The sequence below is a fragment of the Orcinus orca genome, chromosome 17 (genome assembly GCF_937001465.1).
Source record: "Orcinus orca chromosome 17, mOrcOrc1.1, whole genome shotgun sequence".
Taxonomy (NCBI): Eukaryota; Metazoa; Chordata; class Mammalia; order Artiodactyla; family Delphinidae; genus Orcinus; species Orcinus orca.
In genome coordinates, this window is record NC_064575.1 from 79,423,030 (window position 1) to 79,445,191 (window position 22,162).

At 54.2% G+C, this 22,162-nt stretch overlaps 1 protein-coding gene across 2 annotated transcripts in view; it reads right to left on the reverse strand.

Moving 5' to 3' along the window:
- The window catches only part of NDRG1 (N-myc downstream regulated 1), a 55,382-nt gene extending 36,221 nt beyond the window's left edge, over positions 1 to 19,161 (reverse strand). Inside the window, exons 1-3 of one of the 2 annotated variants that reach the window (XM_049700324.1) lie at positions 19,142 to 19,161; positions 6,030 to 6,110; positions 2,663 to 2,698 (exon numbers count right to left, since the gene is read on the reverse strand). In XM_049700324.1, the coding sequence (XP_049556281.1) occupies positions 2,663 to 2,698; positions 6,030 to 6,092 (99 nt within the window). In that variant the 5' untranslated portion in view covers positions 6,093 to 6,110; positions 19,142 to 19,161. Of the gene's footprint in view, positions 1 to 2,662; positions 2,699 to 6,029; positions 6,111 to 18,234; positions 18,393 to 19,141 lie in introns of those variants that run through there. The other variant, XM_004265307.4, reaches the window with a different exon arrangement.
- Between the last annotated feature and the right edge of the window lie 3,001 nt (positions 19,162 to 22,162).

Genomic DNA, 22,162 nt, shown 5'->3' on the forward strand with positions numbered 1-22,162 from the left:
GACGAACAAACCAGACATGGTCGGTCGGCGATGGGTGGGGCTGAGTGACTAGCCATTGTCCTGGGCCTGAGCTACTCATAGCCCTGCTTCCTCTCAGTCTTGGACCCAGGGAGCTGCCCTAGTCCTACCCATCCCAGGTCCCTCTCTGTTCCTCTGCACAAAGGTGGGCTGAGCCCACCGGGTGGCCTGGCTTCCAGCTCTAGTAGGGCTGCAGGCTCAGTCAACACCACCCCGCTGAGCCCCCACCAGCAGTGACCCCAGAGGAGAAAGTGTGCCTGGAGGTCTGACCACGTTTCCTCCCACCCCCGGGGACATGTGCAGGGGGGAGCTGGTGGCTCAGGGGGTTCCCAGACCCTGGAGTCTAAGGGTCGCTTCCACATGTCCATCCATGCCTATGACCTGCATTCTTGCAGAGAGTGTGGCCTCTGCTTTCTAAGCAGTAAGCGCCGCTGTGAACGGCACTGGTGTCTGAGTTACAGCCGGGAGAGATGGGGAGGGGCCCGGAAGTCGGGGGGGCCTCCCTGTCTGCATGACCTGGGGGCACCACTCACCTGCAATAAGGTGATACCAGAACCCACACCCAGGGCTCTCGCAAAGAGTAAATGCGCGCACTTAATTAAATTAAATTAAAGTAAAGGCGGCCTGCCTAGAACAGTGCCTGGCACACAGTAAGGGCTCAAAATCAGTCATTCTTACTGTTTTATTAAATTTACAGATGGAGGGTAAGGGAGGCTCAGAAGAGCTGAGTAACTTGTTCAAGGGCACACACGTTGAAAGGGTCCGCTAGAATTAAACCCGGTTGGCCTGACTCAAAAAAGGGGGCAAAAAAGATGCTTTTGTTCAAGATGCCATGACATCTCAGCTGTGGCCTGACTGTGGCAAGTTTCACCGTCTGGGTGGCTCAGTTTCCTCATTCATAAAATGGGGAGATGCCAGCCCTGATCTGAGTTCATCCACTGCAGATGCACCGAGAGGCTGGGACAGCAGTGATGCTATAAACCCAGGGCTGATGAGTCAGAGAGCTTCTCCCGGGAGGTGAGAGGGCATCTCCAGGCTCAGCTGCATTTAATCACAAACCCCTGGGGTGGAAATGACCTGTCCCAGCCCGAGCTGTCCCTGCAGACTGCCCCAGACGCCCACTGACAGCGAGGGAGGCGAGAGGGCCCCAGGCTGGAAGGACCTCCCTCGGGCAGGCGGCATCCTTGCCAGCTCACGGAGTCGCCTTCAAGCCAAGCCAGCACCGCTCTTAAGTAAAGGGCACGTGACGGCTGCTAACCCTTGCTCAGGCTGCCTGCTCTGGCCCTGACACAGATGCTGCTAGGAGGCTGTAAAAGCAGGTTTCATGGTCAAATCACACCGGGCACTGTCTAGCCGCGCAACTGAGGGCCAGGCACGCTTAACCTCTGAGCCTGTTTCCCCAGTTTTAAGAATGGAGACAGCAATCCCGACTGCACAGCGCTGCTGGGGTTCAGTGGGGCGTCCCCTGCAGAGTTCAGGTGTCACACGTCTGGATGTCCAGGGCCTGGTGCACAGTGGTGGTGTAATAAGTGTGCTCTGAACAAGTCAGTGTTACACAGTAGGATGTGTTGGCCTCAGAGAACAAACGGCCGGACAGAAACCAACACCTCGGACACACCCCGTGGGTTCCACAGGCGCGGGTGAGGGGGGTCTCCAGGTATAGCCAGGATGACGCATAAGTGCACTAAGGCCCACACACCTTGAGTGTGATCTTCGCACATTCACCTCCCTGATTTCACCCCAGCCGACGTTTCCAACCCCTCTCCCTCTTTCCCCTTCCTTCCAAAGACAACGCCAAGATTCCCAGCCTCTGGTGGATGGTGGGCCGATCGTTGAAATACAAGATTCAGGAGGATGAGTGAGCTATTTGGGGGGGAAGGGGGTGAAAGGTATGATGGAGACGCAGGGCTCAGAATGGGCCAGAAGCCCGGGCACCTGTGTGATGTGCAGGCAGAGGTCCAGGTGAGCGTGACGGCCTGCATCTGGTCTCTCCTCGGTCCTATCTTTTCCAGGAAGCCCACAAGACCCGGATGTGCTCAGGCTTCCGGCTCCATCCCCAGCACCTGGCACAGCATGGGGCCCATGCAGCTTTGGGATAATGAGTCCAGGATTTACAGTTCCTGAGGTTCTGACCCACCCCTGGGCCATGAGAGGCCAACCCACTCTCCCCAAAACTTGTTCTTGGACAGACCTTCAGATGCACCTCCCACCTAGCTCTCATGTCAACCTGGAGCAGAGATGGAGCCAGAAAACCACAGAGAAGGCTGGTTTCACTTTCCCAGGCACAGCCAAGAACGTCAAGCCTCTGCTTCCTCCATTCCCTCCCATCGCAGGGTCCCAAGCCCACTCAGTGTCTTGCCATTCCCTCCACACACGCCCCACAGCTCTGCCCAGCTCTGCAGGGTTGAAGGGGGCTGGATATCTGTCCTGCTTTCACAGGGGGTAACTGGCTCCTACGCCCTTGGCCAGAACTCAAATGCGCTTCTCTCCGGGGAGAGAAGCTGAGTGTGGGGAATCAGCTGAGGCCACTTCCTTCTCTCCCCTTACCCCTAACATCTGAACACTGATCTAACCAATGGAAGAAAGAGGAAAAGAGAGAAGACAGAGTAGGAAAGGGGGAAGGGAAGCCACGTCTTCTACTTGCCTGAACATCAAACTCTTGCAGGAGGCCAGTGATGGTCTGTGGAAAGACAAGAGACATGGTCAGTTTCATCAGTTTCCCGGAGCAGAGAAATAATGTCAGAACACACGGACCTCTCCATGCCCTGAGTCTGTTATATCTACCCTATGTCCTCTGTGGGGCCTCTCTAATGCCTTACAGAGAGAGACTTTTCATCTCAAAGAATAGCAGTCCAGCAGAAAAGTAGACACAGTAGATGGATTCCTTTTTGACTGCAGCCTTAGTGAAAAAAGATCTGAAGGTCTAAGCTGACCACAAGCTTGAGAGATACAGGACTGTAATTGCCTATTAACTGATCTCTCTGTCTCCACCTATGTGCTATACTTTTAAATCTCAAACCTGACCATGTTACTGCCTTTAAATTTCTTCCACGACAGCCTATCATCTAGATTAAAGTCCAATCTCTCATGGGTGGAAGAGGAGAACAGAGCATTTCCCTCAATCCAACAATTCTGAGTGTCCAGCCCAAATTCCATCTTTCACCAGAGCTGACACTGGCAGGCCAAGCCCAGGAAGACAGGAAAGGGGCCCTTGTCCCCTGGGTAGCAGTGAAAGTACAGCTCAGAGTTGAAGCTGGAGCCACCCTGGGCCAAAGTTTCCAAGAGATGTTACTGGCATGCTTTCCTCTCAGCTCAGAGGTGGAGTTCAAACACCCCCTGAAAGCGGAGGCCCAGCTAGACCCACCACTACCCACCATGAAAGAAAACAGCTCAGCAGAGCAAAAGGCAAAAGAGGTGACGGAAGGGGAAGGAGGACCCCTTGGGACAGCCAGGGGTTGGAAGATAAGATTGTAACAGCCGCCTGCTGAGAGAGATTAAAATAGCTTCACACCCCCTGGGGCTGGGGTTAAGAACATTAGGGAGTTTGATAAATTCAGGTGGAAGCAAATGTGGCCAAAAATACTTCGTGTGTGTGTGTGTGTGTGTGTGTGTGTGTGTGTGTGTGTGTGTGTTGCTAGGAGGGAGTAGAAAAGCTATTCTGAACAACTCTAACCTTCAATATGTTAACAAGAGTGCAGAGGTCATCGAGATTGAGGACAGACATCAGGAAGAACTTCCCAACAGCAAACCTAATTAAAAACGCTTTGCTGAGTCAATCTAAGGAATTGGAAGGTTTACTTCCATCTAAACCTTGAAAGAAAGGGTCAATATCTACTTAGAGATAGGCTGACATGTAACCTGGAGTTGATAACCTTTTAGACGTTTGTTTGAGAAGTAAAATTTTCCAAGGGTAGCACTGTGCTGCCTAAAATATATAAATGCTGTGTTTAAAAATGCATTTACCCTTGCACTCAGCGATGCCACTTGGGGAGTTTACCTTAGAGCTGCACCTGCATGTGTATGAAATGATGTACATGTAAGATCCAACGAGTGTATGAACATCCTGCAGCACTGTTGGTAATGGCAATGTGGACCCAAGTGTCCACATACAGGGCACTGGTCAAATAAATGTGGTGGAACACTGTGACACTGGAGAGAAGCAAGTGCTCTATGGACTGACGTTGGAAAGGTCTCCATCGTAAGTGGTTAAATAAATAAAGCAAAGCATGGTATACTATTTCATATGGTTTTTCAAAAGGGATAAGAATATGTTGATATGTATTTGTATCACCTAGGGGTTGTTTTTTTTCTTGTATGTTTGTTTGCTTTTCAATACTGTGTCAAAGATTCAGACAGAAGAGGAAATGGATTTGCAGCATGAATAGTGAATAGTATTATAGTTGGCAAACTACGGCCCTCCCCATTCCTCCACCTTTTGTTTTGTAAATAAAGTTTTATTGGAACACAGCAAGCCCATTTGCTTACACATTGTCTAGGGCTGCTTTCATGCCGTAACTATAAAACTGAGTAGTTACAACAGAGACCATGTGGTCCTCAAAGCCTAAGATATTAGCATCTGGCCCTTTATAGCAGATGTTTGCAGACCCCTAGCATGGGAATGATCTCAAGCATTCTGCAGCTTCGCCTGGCCTGGCTTCTAATACTAGCTGTGTCACCTATCCAAATGGACTTGGGCAATTCCCTTCCCAACAAGACCAGTTTCCTCATCTATATAATGGGAAATAGAAAGTTGCCTCCCACTTTCATAATGAAAAGTCCATGAACTAATGGACCTAAAACAGAGCAGCCACTAGCAGAGTCATAAGCCCATTCCAGTGGCAGCTGGCCTGAGCTTGGCTCCAAGCCCCACATTTTGTAATCATGTGACCGACCCAAGAGGACAAATTAACCTCCTGGAGACTCAGCTTCCTCTTCTGTAAAATGGGAACAATCAATGAACCCAGTTTCTAATCAACCACAGCCTTATCCTTCCGTTTAGCAGGAGAAAATCCATGAAGTGTGACTGGCCCAGAGACAGGCACCCAGGACATGGCTCAGGCGTGCTAATTATTACTTTCAAAAGCATTGAGTTGACCTTAGAGTAACTGCACTTTTGAACCTGAGCTTTACATTTAAAAAAAAGGTGTCTCATCACCGGCCGCTAAGAGGCTCCGTGAGAACCGGGACACGAACATAGTTTAAAAATACAGCGTCAACTATGTAAATGAAAAGCCTTTTCACATCCATCCACAGCCGGTCCAGGATGGATCATGCCAGGCTGGGCTGTAGGGCAGGGGCTTCTGTTTCCAACAGGGAGGGCTTGTCGACCTGAAAGGTTTGCCCAAAAAGATGGTAATAATTGTAGCAACAAGAGCTCATGAGCAAAGCTGGTCCCCTTCAGGGCGGACAGGGTTCTAACGGCTCCACATGAATTAACCCACTCTATCCTCACCCTGGCCCCATGACATAAGTCCTAGTGTCACTGTTTTTTAAAGTTGGGGGCCTGGAGCACAAAGAGGTTGAAGGATTTGCCGGTGGTCACAAAGCTGCTGTGTGTCACAGGCAGGATCTGAACATAGAGAGTCTGGTCCCAGTGTATGTGGCCTTAACCTCTAAGCTACGGGGCAGACAGAGTCGATGGACAACGGGCTTCATGCTGCAGGTTTTAGAACTACAGGATGCCAGAGGTGGAGGTGACAACTCTGGTTCAATGTCCTTACTTCACAAATGAGATCAGTGAGGAGAGGGCAGAAAAGCCAGCGGTGGGTGAGAGGCCTGGCCACAGTGCCTTAGCACTCGGGAGCCAAGCTGGGACTTGAACTGGTACTTCTTGTCCCTTTGCATCCCTGGACAAGGTGACCTGTGGAAACCAGGAAGCAGTGGGCATGTGCGTGTGTGTGCATGTGTACACACGTGGCAGTGTACATGCATGCGTGTTCCCATTGTGCACGCACGTATGCCTGTGTACGAGTGGGCACGGGATGGGGTTAGCCAGGGGCATCTCCACTCACCTCTCCTTTCTCCACCAAAGGCTTCACCTCAGCGAGGTCCACGTCCTGCAGCTCCCGAGACATGTCCCTGCTGTCACCTGCCTACAAAGGGACAGAGACCAGGAGGTTAGCGCTTCCTGCTGGGACATGTTTTCAGAAAGGAGCAAATCTGAGGCCAGGGAGCAAGCCTTCACTTGCACAGCCCAGCAGCTCCTACGTCCTACCCACCGCCCCATCCCATCCCACTCTTGGGGACCCAGGGGAGTAGATTTCCTAGGATGGGAAACTGAGGCTTACGGACGCATCTACACTCAAAACCAGGCCCTCACACCCAGTCCAAGACCACCCACCACACCGAGGACGTTTCTCCCTGCATTTTAGAAGGAGACCCACATTGCCGAGCCCAGTCAGGCAGCCCCAGCTTGACGACCGAAAGGGGGCAGAAGGTCGCGGAGGCCCGCCACAGGCAGGCATGGCACTAGCTTCCTCCTTCTTCCTCCTCAAACGAGAGGGGCCCCAACAGAGGGGCGGCCACGCAGACGCCCCCGTGTCCAGCTCTGTCCAGGGCACTCTGCTCCATGCTGGGGTAAGAGGGGCAGGGGGCAGGGAACACCTCACGCCAAGGGGTCTGACACTGACCACTCAGGAGGATTTTGAAAGAAAAAGGACTTTCGAGGCAAAAAGCACTGCATGAGCCAGAGCAGGGGTGGGAGAGCAGGGGTGGGGAGGGCCGGGGTGGGGGCAGAGATCGGGGTGCGGCAGAAGAGGTCCTCCTTGGCTCTGACGCCCAGGCAAGTGCAGAAGAACCCAAAGAGCTAAGCTGAGCAGAGCTCGGGCGGCAGAAATGCCACCATAATCGACTCCCTGGGGAGCGAGGCTTGGGCGGTGACAGTTACTGAGCGCACACCTGGGTGCCTAATCAAGGACCTGGTGGCATAAACGTTTCTTGTTACGGATGAATAGTCAAACTGGGAGAACGAAGCGCCCACCAGTACCGGGGTGAGGCACAGAGAGTCCAGAATGAGGGTTCCGTGCCGCAGGCAGAGGCCGACGAGACAGGGCGAAGAAGTAAGTGACAGGAGGAGGCCAGGGACCCTCAGGTCACAGACCCAGACCTTCCGCGCCGGGTACTTGGTGAAAAGCCGCCTGACCTCGGCCCTCACGCTGCTCCTTTCCAGGATGGGGACCTCGCCCCAAGCTCCCCGCAGACGTTAACAGCTACAGAGAGAATGCAAGTCTCTGAACTTCCAGCCCAGGGCTCCTCTGAAGATCCAGCTCCCCGAACCCAGAAGAGCCCTCTTTGTGACACACCTCTCAGAGGTCAGCGGGCGACAGAGCAGGGGCCACCCGGCCCCCAGCCCTGCGCCGCCGTACATGGCATTCCGTGGGCAGATCCCCTGGGACGCTCGGGTCTGGGGCCCCGGCACGATTTTCCCCAGCAGATAACCAGCCCCACAAGAATGCCTTTATGCAGCCTTTGGAGCCCAGGCTCCAGAACATTCTGAAAACAAAGTCGGTTTTATATTTGTGAACATTGCTGGGCAGCTGCCAGCTTGGAAGCAGGAGGCATGAAAAGCCAAGGTCTGTCGGCCTTGCTAACTCAGCGTGTTCGTGGTCCCGAGACCCTGGCCGTGGGACACCTCGCCTACACAGCGCAGGGAGACTTCCAGAAGCCCGGGGCTCTGGCAACGCCACCGTTCGTGCTCAGAGGGAAAGGACTTTACATTTCACAGGGGCTCCTTCAGAAGCCAGGGATGAAGTCGGGGTCTCCCGCTACCCCCTGGGCGGGCCCGGGCAGGCCTCCTTCAGCCCCCTGTGGACAGGTAGCCTACCCGGCCCCTTCCCTTCCCTACCTGTAGCTCCCAGCATCACAGCCAGGTGCAAAGTCAGGCCTCAACTCGCTTGTTGAATAGACAGATGAACGGCTTTCGTGCAGCTTCAGAGCAATGTTTGTATGTAAATTCACTCTTACATGACCACCAGACCACAAGAGTGAAACACTGTGAAAACAGGTCTACATTTATAAGGGCTCATCCCAGACTGCAGTTCAGCCCGGTGTGCTCAGGTCTCCTTGGCTGCCAGGCGCCATGATCCCACTAGACTTTTGGCCTCTACCTGCCCCCTCATCCTCTTTCAGAACAAGAAATAGTTCAAGTTCAACCTTCCTGGCTTCCCGAACATGCTCCCAGAGACATCTCTTTACTCCACGCCTTCTTTTCCTTCCGACAACCCAGCTTCCCAGACCCCAAGAAACAGTGGGTTGAAAACTGGCACGAATCCCTTGAACATCAGCATTTGAGAATCGCTGCTTTGGGCGGGTTGGGTGAGGGCGCCTCCCGGAGCCCCGCCCTCCATGTGCTCAGGGTCTTGGGGAGGCTCAGGGCGGAGCCCACGGAGAGCTCTCCCGGTGTTTGTCTAAACGAGGGTGATTCTTCCCCCCCTCCATTTGGCTCTGTCTGGAGACATTCTTTTTTTTTTTTTTTTTATGGAGACATTCTTGATCATCGTGACTGGGCGATGCTACTGGCATCTAGTGGGTGGAGGCCAGGGCAGCTGTTAATCATCCCACAGCGCACAAGATGCTCCCGCAGCAGAATTATCTGGTCCCAGTAGGGAAGAGGCTGAGACACCCTGGCCTAGACCAAGAAGCAGCTAGTGAGGTCCCCAGGACGCCGAGGTCTGCAGGGAGACCAGATAAAGCAGAGGGACGTTCCAGTTCTTCTTGTCCGGGGCAGGGGGGTGCCTGCAGGCCCGGGGCAGCCTGTAGCTGATAGCCGTAACTGCAAATGTCCCAACAGGAAGAGTTGGCCGGGACCTCCATCTAGGTCACTGCCCGCAATAACCGAGGCTGCCCAAATGGGCTGCAGAAGGTGCACCTTGAACCTTCCCCCTCCCCATGCCCCCCACCGCCCTCCCTGCGCTACTGGAGGAGCAAGAAGACAGCCTGCTTGGCACCCAGCTCTGCCGACTTAGGCCACTTGAGGCCAGCCCTCACCCTGTCTCTGTCGCCTCAATCCAAAAACTTCGCAAACTTTTGGTTCAGAAGCTGTTTGCCTAAAGGAAACCTTACAAGGAAGTTCAGTACATAAAAATTGATTGTCTTTAAGAAGAAAGCTGACGTGCTTTGGGTGAAGCCAGGGACATCTCCCAGCAGCCCCTCGGGCCCCCCCTTCCTATCATCTGCCACTGCCCCCCGGCAAGACTAGCCCTCAAAGACCATCTGAGTTCCAACAAGCGTGGACTGTACGGTGATTTACTCGGAGGTGGCTTTCCCGTACAGTAGGTTCTCATGCAGGCACTGAGCAGAGAGAGAAAGGACCCCTGATAGCTCCGTTGACAACTCTATGTGACAAGTCAGGGACCGATGGGAGGGGACCTGATTTGGGTGCTCTGGCTGGTGCCCCCGCCCCCACCAGGTGCCACTCGGAGGGTCACACCAGGGTCACTCCCCACAGCCGACCTGAGGCCCAACTTGGCTCAGCAAGCTCTCTCCCTGCACTTGAGGCCGGGCGTTGGATGCCCGTCCCCGCCCTTCTCCATGGATGCCCGTCCCTGCCCTTCTCCACGGCCTCCTGAAAAGTCCCAGCGCAGCGTCGGACTGAAAAGGGCTGAGGCAATCATGCAATGGACAGGGGGTGACAGGGCCAGGTCGCGCAGGGCACAGGGGTGGGAGCCCAGGAGTCCGACTCCCAGCCACCCTGCAGCATGGGGTTGGGGCCGTACCTGCCAACTGTGTCTCAGCACAGAAGGAAGCGGCTCCAGACAGGAAATGAGGTTGGGACAGGCCTCCTTCTGCTAAAACCCCACTCCGTGCCCAAAACGGGGCTCCAGGTCACAAGGCCAGCTGCCAGACTGGTTTATACCACATTTTCCTCTCCCACCTACTTGCCCAGAAGGAATTCTGAGAAAACCAACATCGCAGAAGTGAAAGGTAGCCACGAGCTAGGCAGGGAGACTTGAGGGTCAGACCTGGGCATCACCATTGATTGGCTCTGTGATCTAAACTCTGAGCCTCAGTCTGCTCATCTATAAAATGGGCACAACAACTCCTGTTCCCAGTGAGTAGCAGCGGGGCTTAAATGAAACTATGGCACACAGAATGTGGCAAATAGCTGCTTAATTAATCAGTGCACTTTTCTGGTTGCCTCAGAGACCGCGGACATCTGTGGGGACACAAGTCTATGTTTTATACATTCTTAGTCCCCGAGTGGCCCAGCAAGCAGGGGACACAGAGAAGAGCTTCAGCAGGTGCCACATGGGTTTCCAGCAATCAGACCCAATGCACCATCACACAGGTCAATGAGTAACAAAGGCCCAAGGCGTGCGGGCAAATACCTTTCCAGTTCAACAGACCCAGGAGTCAGTCAGCAATTAGCTGGACTTCATGGGTTCCAGGGAAGCCAAGACTGAGATTTGTCCAGAGGAGGGACATAGGTGACCTCGGGGACTGGGAAGGCAGCGGGCAGAGGCATTTCAGGCAATGAGGTCACGTGAGAGCTGTTAACCAGTCACCGGGAGAGCGAGGGGACACAGAGCCTGGGATTCTCAAAAACCTGGTAGAGCAGCAGGAACACTGCTTAGGAGTCGGGGCATGGAAACCCCGCCACATGACTTTCCCCAAGTCATTCATCCCCTCCCTGGGCCTTGGCTTCCCATCTACTAAATACGTGGCGTGTGTTCTATGGACAGCACCTGGTCCCCAAAGCTCAGGATGGATGGGAGCCTAGGGGAGGGTGCTGCACGCAGACAAAAGGGCCGTGCACCCTGGGGTCCTACCAGGGCCCCATGCAGCTTGGCTCTGCCTGGATCCATCTGCCCTGGGAACCTGGAAGAACCTCTCCTCCCGGCCTCGACCCCTCCCTGTCCATTAAACAGGGTCTCCCTCCAGCTCTGGCACTCTTCTAGCAAGCCACACAGGGGGACCTATCTGCAAGCTCTGCTGGGCCCCTAGAACTTCCCCGAGGCAGGGCGGGGGTGTCCAGCAGACAAACATCCAGGATGTGCTCTGGGAGCCCCAAGATGCGCCCATCTCAGCAGGAGTGGCCAAAAGCCTGCACGCGCACAGCAGGATCGCAGCAGCAAGAACTTCTATGCACCTCCTGGGCACCAAACTCTGTCCCTCCTTTGAGCTTTCCAGCAACCCTAGAAGGTGGACCTTATCGTGAACAATCTGACAGGGAAACGGAGGCACAGAGAGATTATGAAATGTACCCCAAGCCACCAAGCATCAAGATGACACAGCTTAAAGCAACCTTAAAGGGGACAGTTGACCACGACACCAGCTTGCTCTAAACAGACATACATACCGTGCACCCAGCCCCAGGGTGAGGATGTGCTGAGGATGGGCTATATGTGTGCCCAGGAGGCTTCCCCTGTGTGGATCAGCTGGGGGAGTCATGTGTTTCTCCCTCTACCATGGGCAGCCCCCCAGAGCCACCACGAGAGGTCCCCTTCCCTGCAATACCACCCGGGATCTTCCTGTAGGTTCTCAGCCCCCCTGAGCCACCATGAGAGGCCCAGCCCACGTCTTAGACTTTTCTGTTCTCCCTTCACAATACCCAGAAGGACTTCTGTGTTTAGCTTTTCCCCAGAGTGCCTTCCTGACATGGCAAATCCAATACTTTGAAAAAGGGTTCACTGCATTGTTCTATCTGTTCCTCAAGGAGGTCCCTGGAAGAATGTGGATCTGATCATCCCAGCTTACAGATGGGTCACCTGAGGCTCAAACGCCAAGGCCCATGTGACTCCCTTAAGGCCTAGACTCCATCCTTCGACGTGGGTGCAGGTGTGCAGGGCAGGCGCAGGCAGACCACAGCCTCCTGGAGTCCTTCAGTGAAGCAGAGAGAGAGGGCCCAGGAGCGATTGTTGATAAGTTTGCATTGATTGTGATGGTCAGCCAGTGGTCCAGATCTTGTCTGCTCCAGAACACGCCTGGTTTCCAAGCCACATGAAAGCGGTGTTTTTTCCAGCACACTGGGCTCTTTATAGAACAGAATTTAAAAGGGGGGCGGGGGGATCAATGGGTGCTGCTGTCGCCACAACATCTTCCCCGAATACAGGGACCCCCGGAAGGTTCCAGAGAACAGACCCCTGTCTGCGTTAACCTCAAGGAAAGTAGCCTTGGGGTATGCCTTGCCTCTTTCTGCCTTGCCTCTTTCTGCCTTGCTGTGAATGCGTTCTTTGGTCCTTTCTTTGCCAAAGAGATTTTGATGCCAAGCTACCAGGCAGTTGGTGAGTTCTCTTGATGTTTTCTGGACCTTTCGAAACCCAAGGCTCTGGGGAGGGTGAGGAACTTGGTGGCCTTAACTCTCAATGTTTTTCTTAAGTAATAAACCTAGGAAGAAATATGGCCGGACTCACTGGACCTTCAAGAAAGTTCCCCAGTTGAGGGGCAGGGAAGTCAAAAATAGGGCTTTCAAAAGTCAATAAAACAGTGACAACACAATTGCGGAAAAGCAGATCAGACAATCAGAATTCCTTGAGGCCCCTGCTGCTCTGCATGGAGGCTGAACCTCGGCAGCATTCAAGGAACTGACTGATATTGAAAGAATGAAAAAAAAAAAAAAGAAAAAGGAATCGCTAAAGAGAAGACACGCCCAGCTGCATGCATTCCCCAGGTACGAGTCTAGAGCTGAAACAGAACTTGTCTGTGTTCGGTCAGAGCACAGAACCAGCAAGAAGGTCAGGGAGTGTGTCTGGGACACAATAGCAGGAAGAGGGAGGGGCCAGCACTTGGTCCTAGCCCACCCCCTTCCCTGCAACACCACCCAGGATCTTCCTGTAGGTTCTCAGCGGAGTTTTGGCAGCCCAGCTACGTGTTTGGCAGAGAGAAGATCAGACCGTCTGCAGGGACGAGCAGAATGATGGAAGTCCAAAGGAGGATGCTGGGGGGGGTCAGAGGATTTTTCTGAGAATCTGCGGGACAAGCATAGGCGGCACTGGATGGTCTGTGGGATAATTTGTGGAAAGCACACAGACGGAGCCAGTGTTCGCATTGGATGTGGATGTAGTTTCTTCCTACAAAACCCTTTGTCCCCGAGATGGGATGAGTGCCACGCTGACGGGATCCTTCCCCGAGACGGTCTTGCTGCTTCTACCCTCTGGATGGCCTTCCGACCTTTCCTACACAAGAGGGCCCAAGTTATTTCCTTAATAAGTGGAGGTTTCCTTTGGACCAACATTAATTGAGCGCCTACTAAGTGCCAGGCTCTCAGGTCTACGGGGAAAAGGGTGACTAAGGAGACAGCCCAGAATGATCCAAGAAGGGTACCTAACCCAGTCTGCCTTCCCGGAGGGGAAGGCCAGGGAGGGCATTCTGGAGAAAAGAGACAAGTTCAATGATTAATAAGGAGAGGGGAAAGGAGGTGAAGGCTTCCAGCTAAGACAGTCCTCAGAATTACCTGCCTCGTAAGAATGCCTCTCACACCCACATTCAGAGAGGGCTGCCCAGAACCTTCTCAAAGCCAACAGGGTGGAGTCGGGGGTCAAGATGGGGGAACAGGATGGAACCCCGGTCCCCATCCACCTCTTTAAGCAGAGCTGCACATGGGCGTAAAATTTATACGTACAGAGGTTTCCACAGGTTTAAGGAGGAAAAAAAATCTATAAAAGATAAGGCCCCCAGACTGCTAACGAGCCCCATTTCCTACCACCTGTTGGAGGGACAGCCCTGCCTGGAGCTGGAGCCCGGGTGAGCAGGGGTTGGCAGGTCTTCAGTAAATGGAGTCAAAGATTGGGTCAAAGAGAGACCTCTGTGTGGACCCGAATTCTGTAATCTGGTCTGTACTGTGGTGCCAAGTCAGATTCCCAGGATTACCCAGGTCTCTTCTCACAAGGCGCCCACCCTGGAGAGCTGGGCTCCATGCACACCTGATAAGAGTCCCCCACCCCTCCTGCCCACCCCGCTCCAACAAGCCTGGGCTGGCACAGCAGGGGGCCAAGTGAGTGTCCAGGGAATTTAACCTCCTCAGGTTCTGCAGCAGAAATGGCCAACCCGCCTGTCTCTGTCTCCAAACATAAAGAGAGAGAGCAAGCAGAAGGGCAGGGCTGGAACCAGACTGAGATCAGGGAGGCAGGAAGGGCTGCCCGAAATGAATCCAAGAAACAAAGTTCAAGTTCTAAAGACAGGTCCAGAAGGCTGTGGGCGGGGAAAGGTCCAGGGCGGCTCACGTGGAACAGAACCCCATCACTTGATTCTGGACAAGCAAGTGACCTGCGCAAGCCTCGGTTTTCTGACCTGAGAAATGGCAAGGATGTCTCCTATCTCAACTGAACCAGGCGATGCCCTGAAATCACAAGTCACGTTAGCCAGATGAGAGCTACGTACTGAGTACTGTGTCCCCAGACCCTGGAGGCATGAGAAATGTGGCCACCCCTTTCTTTTCCTCTCCCCCTACCCATTATTCTGGAGCAGGTATCCTCAACTCTGGCCGCCTTCAGTACACCCTACCCCCAGCCCAGCCCAGGGAGCTTTGAAACAATGCAGATTCCTGGCATATCCCAGACCTACAAGGCCTGGAAATCTGCATTTCAGACCAGGTTCCCATTACATTTTTATGCATTCAGCATAAGCCTAGCTTTTTTTTTTTTTAAATAAGTGTATTTATTTTATTTATTTATTTTTGGCTGCGTTGGGTCTTTGTTGCTGTGTGCGGGCTTTCTCTAGCTGCAACGAGCAGTGGTCACTCTCTGTTGCGGTGCACAGGCTTCTCACTGCAGTGGCTTCTCTTGTTGCGGAGCATGGGCTCTAGGCGCGCAGGCTTCAGTAGTTGTGGCACACGAGCTCAGTAGCTGTGGCTCGTGGGCTCCAGAGCTCAGGCTCAGTAGTTGTGGCGCACGGGCTTAGTTGCTCCGCGGCAATGTGGGATCTTCCCGGACCAGAGCTTGAACCCGTGTCACCTGCATTGGCAGGCGGATTCTTAACCACTGCGCGGCCAGGGAAGCCCAAGCCTAGCTTTTTGGAAAAACTTCAAGAAGCAAGACATGAGTCCAGCATTGCAGGTGCTCCCACTGGTCTGGGTAAGTTTAGAACAAAGGTTCCTGCCGCTGATTGCCAAGGAAATGCCTTGTCATTTGTGGAACTGATTGACAGCAAAGTCCCTCACGGTGTCCTCACAGGCGAGTACTGTTCTCAGTTCCTTCCACGGATTAACTCAATTAATATTTACACGTCCCAGTGAGACAGTGCTGTCTGTTATTCCCATTTTTCAGGGGAGGAAACTGAGGCCCAGAGCTCCTGATTGCCTCTCTGTACTTTTCATTCAAGCTCTTATGCAATCACCCCAACATGCTATCATGAAAAAGAACAAAGGCTTTCAAGTCTGACTCCCCGGGTTCTAAGTCTGGCTCTCCCACGTTCAGTCACGTGGCCCACAAGCAAGTCCCTTCAACATTCTTGGCCTTGGTTTTCTCATCCATTCAATGGAGCCAAGACAGCCCAAGCAGAGCTCTTGCAAAGATGAGAGGGGATGCGAGGATACAGCCACTGATCTGAAGAGAGAGAGGTCTTGTCCCTCCCCGGCCCCCTCCGCCTGAGTCAGGCCCCCTCCTTGCTAGAATCTCAGATGCTGAGTCATCACCTTGGCTTCCTTTCTGAAGCACAGGGCCTTCTGAGTCACGCCTTGGATGGGATTCTCTGGAGTTGGGTCCCAAGGAAGAACTGCAGCTTCAGGCCATCAGAAAAACACAATGCGATCTTTCTTCCCCTTCCTTGCTGAGGCAGCCCAGGCCAGATTTCAATGCACTGAGGGGAGGGAAAGGGGGGTCCAGCTCTGTTTAGATCTGGGGTCCAAGCTGGAGGAGGCAGCCCAAATCCCATCAACCACCGCTTAGCGGGGCTGCAGCCCTTTCTCACTAGACTGAGTCTGCTAATCTCTCAAGAACACACAATTCACACTGAAAATCAATCAACCACCCACATTCTGTCTGGAAAGTTTCCTCACCAGAAACTCAGTGAAGATCCAATTTATTTTTGCCCCTCTGACAGCAGAAAATAAATCTCTCAAGACTGAGACCCCCTTTCACCACCTTCAATCCCAGCCAGGAGACCCCTGGAAAGGGTCATGGAGAGCCGATTCCCGGTTTCGGCTCATCCTTGGTAAGTCGTTCCCTGTCTCAGTTTCCATCTGTAAAATGGGTAGAAGTTGGACCAGTAAGTTGTGTGAGTTTTCAATTCCAGTCCAAATTATCAAACCAATGGATAGTAATCCTGGATTTGATTCTCAGGAGAGGAGACCCTAAGAGCTGCTCCAAGGTCTGCTTGGAAAGCCCAGGCACATGCTACCACCGAAAGGTCTACTGCCTCCTCGGGATGCTGGCTACCTGCGGGATCATCGGGGAGTGGGCCAGAAGGGAAGGAGCCATTCAATTCATTCAGCGTCTGTATTTGATCCCTGCCCAAGGACCTGGCCCTGGGCCAAGTGCCAAGTGATGGGGCGAGGCAGGCAACACCTTCCTTCTCACTCTCTAATGAGACACAAGGTCCCGCAAAGCTACGAAGGGACATCCCAGGCTTCGATCCTTACACCAGAGCACTGTCCCTTTGGAGGTTTCCCAGCACTTCCAGACCACCTCTACCTCCCCCCCTCCCCTGACTCCCACCCTGTGCCGCTCCATTCCAGCAGTTACCACCACAGAGGGCTGGGGGCTACACCCGCACCTGCATTCCTCCCCTACTTGGTGAGCCCCTTGAAGGCAGGTGCCGGGGCCGGCACTCTCTGTACCTTGCTTATTTCAGTTCACGTTTGTGAAACTCAGTAACGATTCCAGAATTTCTATAAAGGAGGAGGCTGTGCTGGAAGGTTTGCCTTGAAACTGCATTTTTCATAGCAAGAACACGGTTTGTGTTTATTTTGTTCTTTAGGAGAAGGTGAAGTATGGCTAATGGCCATTAGGAGGAGGCTAAAGCCCTCCTGCGTGGCCACTGGCTGAACTCTCTTTGAATCTTTAATCTTTCCCAGTAGCTCAAAGGAACCAAACAAACTTCAAACTGAAGCGCCCAGGACATCTGCGAAGAAGAGTTGGTCTCGGGCACAAGACAACCGGGCCCTCCGCCCCCAGATTACCCTCCCCCACCAGCTGCCAGGCACCTCCCCCTTCCAAGCCACAAATCGGTGCTGCCCCAGACCCACAGGGACGTCTGACAGCAGAGGCGACAGACGGGCGAGTGGGACTGGTGGGCTGGGGTGGGGGCGAGAGGTAAGGAAAAGAGCCACTAAATCCCAGCGTCAGCCACTAACGTGACCCAAGCGGTGACCGCGCGTTTGCCCCGGAGCGCACCGCTTTGCACCACACGCCCTGCCCACGGCTGAACCAGAGACCGCGGCGGATGGCCCAAGAACGTCCGAGCAACTCCAGAGGCTCTCCTCCTGCAGGGCAGGAGAGGCGGGCCCGGGAGGCAGGGGAGAGAGGCGAAGCGGGGGAGGCTGGGCGGAGGCGAAAGTGACGCCACTCGAAGCCCCCTCCGGCCCAGGCCACCTCTTCCGCGACGCCACAGTGCCCACCCCAGGCCACCTTGGGGGCCGCACCCTGCCACCCTCGCTCCCGCGCGTGTCACACGCGCTGTGACACACCTCGGACCCACCCCACCACGAACACACACACACACACACACACACACACACACAAGCGCGCCCCACCCCTGCTTCCAGGCTGAATGGGCCCCCGCCCCTCGGACGCACCCTGACTCTGGGCACAGTCTGGGAAGCAGGCACACCCACGCCCCCTTCTCCCGCCTCATCCCCATCGCCGCTCACCCCTACCCACCGCCTTTCTACACACGCGCACTCAACCCCTCCTTCCCCAGACACCCCACTGCAGGGACAAACGCCACCCCGCCCCCGACACACGCACTCTTGGTCCCTCCCCCTGCTCCCAGCTCCAGCTCGCCCCCCGGCCCGCGGCGCCAGCTGTGATCTGGGAGGGCCCCGGGAGCGCGGTCAAGGTGTGCCCCGAGCCTCTCCACCCCCTACCCCGACCCCCAGGATCCCACTTCCTCAGCTAGGGGAAAGGTGAACGTGGACCTTTTTTTCCTCTTGTAGCCGAATCGAAACCCCTCACTCCGGCAGTGCCCGCGCCCCCAAAGCCCCTGCTCGCTCTCGCCCTCGCGCCACGGGGAAGCCGAGCACTTGCAGCTCCGCGGGGCCACAAAGGGCGGTCCAGGAGCTGCAGCAGCACCCACGGGCGACCGATCCTTCCCCGCCCGGCGGGAAGAGGGCGTCAGGCTTACCTGAGGTTGAGAGAGAAAAGCAGAAAGAGCCGGAGCTAGGTTGGCGGCGCCCAGAGGGAGCAAGGAGAGCGGCGAAGAGAGGCGTGCGCTCCCGAGCCTGAGCTGGGAGCCAGGGGAGGTTTGTTTATGCCCCGGAGGAGGGCGACTTTATAGGCGCTGTGGCCCCGCCCCCCGTGCCTCGCCCCGCCCCCGCCCTCCTGGGCCCGGCTCGCAGCGGGGACACACCCCTCGCCGCTCCCTCCTCGCGGGCGCTCCTCCCGCTCCCTTGGGCGCCACTGGCCGTGCTGGGGCAGCGCGCGGCGGGCGCCCGCCGGAGCCGCCGCCTGTTGCGCAAGCCCGAGTAGGGGCGCGGCGGGGAGGGGCCTCCGGTCCCGGCGGCCGTTAGGCTCTGCTGTCCCTTCCTTCGCCCGGAAGGCCGGGGCCTCGGCGTGTGCAGCGGGCCTGTGTGCACCGGGGATGCGTTTGTGCGCGGGTGCGTGTGCCTGTGCGCGCTCGTGCGTGTGCATGGGGACTTCCGTGTGTCTCTGTGTGACCATCTCCATCTCAGAGTTTCTTCTTCCGAGTCCCGTCGCGCCACGCCCTGACATCCCTTACGGGCGATTCCCTACTTCCTCCAGGTTTTAGCTCCCGAGCCCCATTTAGCTGCCTCCTTTGCTTCCCGGAGACCCGCTCCCTGCGACTCTCACCCCATGCCCCTGCCTTGTTGCATCAGCTCTCCGCTGAAATGCACGCTCCCATTTAATCACGTCCGTCTTGCTCAGCCCATCCTACAGCCTGGACACCGCCCCGTCCCCACCCCCCGCACCGCTTCCTACCCGCCTCCAGAGTTCTGAGCCCACCCGCCCTTTCCCGCCCTGGAGTCCTTCTCCCCGCCCCCAGGACCCTGGCTGGAAGGGAAGATTCTCACTCTTTCCTCTTCTGGATCCCAGAACTTGTACTGAGCGCCCTTTCGATGCTTAGCTTCCTTGTCTGCTGTCTGGTTTTTGACTCCGTGTTCTTAAGCCGCTCTGCAGGTCAGAATGCCCGGCGGAACTCTTTTTTATAAGGTACGTGCCAGGGCTCCACCCCAGGACAGTTTGGTTAGAATCTCAAGGATGGCAGACCAGACGTCTTTTAAGAGCGTCCCAGATGGTTCTAATGTGCAGCCCCGGTGAGAATCACTGCACTGCGAGAGCATCATTTTATGGGTGAAGAAAAGACCCTGTCGTTGTCCCCAGGCCCCTTGCCCAGACTTGTGTTTGCAGGGACCTGCGCCCCTCCCCCTCCATCTGCCTGCCAGTGGTAAACCTCTTCCCTCCACCATCCCAGGCTTTGCTCAAGGCAGTGGCCTGCCTCTCCTCTGTGTGTCCCATTTGCCTGCATGGGCTCTGATATTTACCTATTCTGTCATTCCACAAATATTTATTGAGCCACTGCTGTGAGCCAGGTCCTGTGCTCAGCTTCTGGGAAAAGGAGTGAAAAGGCAAGGTCCTTTCCCTGGGGTTCATAGCACAGGAGCCCCAAGGCTCATTTTCTCCATCTGCACAAGAAGGTTAAGCTGAGCTCATTCACTGGGTAACTGGACTGAGCACGTTTTCTGTCCAGGCTCTGTTCTAGACTCTGGGGACATGGTAATGAACAAAAAGTCTACCTTTTCCAGATCCACCCTGTTGTAGGAACACCCTCCCCGGTCTAGCAGTCTGCAGGCCAGCTTTCTTTTACCCCACTCACATACATCCATTTTCCCTTACCTCCCCCATTTTGACTTTGAACACACATTTCTTGAGCCCCTATGGTTTATTACCTGGCAAAAATATAGAAGGTCCAGTTCGAAAGTGGAGTAGGCTGCCTACTCCTTCATTAACAAGTGGAAGCTTTGAGGAAGACTTGGGGGTGGGGCACACAGAGGAGCCCAGACCTGCAGCCAGATTTGCCCAATGGGAGGCTAGACTTCTGCTTAGGAAACCAGCCTTGTGGAACACAACGAGCAGAGAACAAGTGAGAGGGCAGAGGAGACAAGGCACCAGAGGCAAAGAGAGGAGAGAAGAAGAATTCTACACGGGAGGAGAACGTTCTGAGAGGGGTGGCGTTCTTCAACCAGGGTGAAAGGAGATCGTTGCAGAGTCCACATCAGCTTGGAAGAGTTCTGATGAACGTGTCGTTTGGGTCCCAGACTCCCTCTCATGGGTCCAACACAGCCACGTTTTCCTTCAGTGCTGCAATGCATTGTTGTTTCTGCGGTGCACTGAGTACCAGATGAAGCCGTTTTCTTGCGTTTCGCTGTAGGAAGGACTGACTTGGGGGCAGCCCCGGCTGCACACACACGGGTAGAAAATGCTCATCCTGTGGAGCAGCCCCAGGGAACTGAGAGCTTCCTGCACCTCCGCATCCCCCAGCCCAGGCCAGCTGAGACAGCAGAAGCTCTCCGAGCCAAACGTGGGTGCAATTGTACTGAACTGTTTAAATTATTTCTCTTTCTCGCTGGTCAGCAGTAGAATTAGGTTTGCTTAGTCAATGCACGTGTGCTGCAAAGCCATCACAGAATGAGACTGGATTTTCTGGACTAATGTCCCTGGAAATTTCTAGTTAGCAACACCAAAATTTTTTTCATAGGCTGTTCTAACTAAAACGACCATAGGCATCATTCTTCCCGGCCTTCTTTCTTGGAGTTCATGGGTACTCAGGCTTGAGAGAGACCCAAGAGAAAGCTGGAGTTCAGGGGAAGAATGCCTGATTTCAACACCCAGGAGCTGTGGTACCTTGGGCAGTTACCCTGCCTCTCTCTGCGTCTCCTCGGGGCAAGAGGAGCCGTCAGACCTAATGACCACATTTTATGAGCCCACTGCTGCAGTTCCTATTTTCCCCTCCCGTTAAGATGAGAAAGTGTCCCTGAAAACCCAGCATCCCACACTCTAGTATTGGGCTCCGCCCCCCATCTTCAAGCTTCTCCAGAATCCATGTCTCCCTCTCTTGTGAGTTGTTCTAATCAACAAGTACATGTTCACGGCAGTCACTGACCCATTCTAACAACCTCCCCTTCCTTTAACTTTTCAGTGTTTAATTTATCAAGTTGCTCACAGGTCAGTCCTGGCTTAATAATTCTACAAAGCTTGTTAGGAAAAACAATAGCCTTCGCAGCCTCCACACCCCACCCCCCAACTTTCTTACTTCCTGCGCCTCCTTGGAAGCCAATTACTTTCATCTCTTTGCAGATCATCTGTATCTCATCTCTGCCACTCACCGGCTTTCTACCCCTGGGCAAGTTCTGTAATTTCCTGCCTCAGCCTCCTCGTGGAGAAGATGTACTCATAATGACAGAGTTAACTTCTAGGGTTGTCGTAAGAAATATGAGTTACTACATGTAAAGGACCTGTGAAAAGTCCTAGAACGGTGCCTGGCGCGTAGAAAGCCCTTGAGAGAATGTTAGTCACCACCATCATCATCATCATCACCATCATCATCTCATCCCACCTCTCCTGACATCTTGCAAAGTACCTGATTCATACAGAAATCCAGTAAATACTGGTCGAATAAGTGAGTGAATGCAAACGTTTATTCCTGAACTCTCCTTACTTTATGCAGCCTTGCTTGGAAACTTTGTTGGGAGGGGAAGGGATCTCTCTACTTGCTTCAGGAGCCCAAGTGGAAGGATCTCTCTCTGTGGACCTGTGTACATTCTCCCAGTCCTCTGAGGGCATCCTTGACATATAATGTCCAGTTGTGAGCGATGGGGAAAATCCGCAAAAGCAAAACAATTCCAGAGGAGGGCAGGTGTTAGCGTATGTTCAGGGTCTGTAATGAATCTTTTACTTTGAACAGAAATGAAGAGGTATACAACGTTTGGCCCATAAAAATCAGGGTCTCTTTGCTCCTGGTTTGTAGTAGTTTGTCAGGGATGCTGTAACAAACTACCACAAACTGGGCGGCTCAAAATAAGAGAAATGTATTG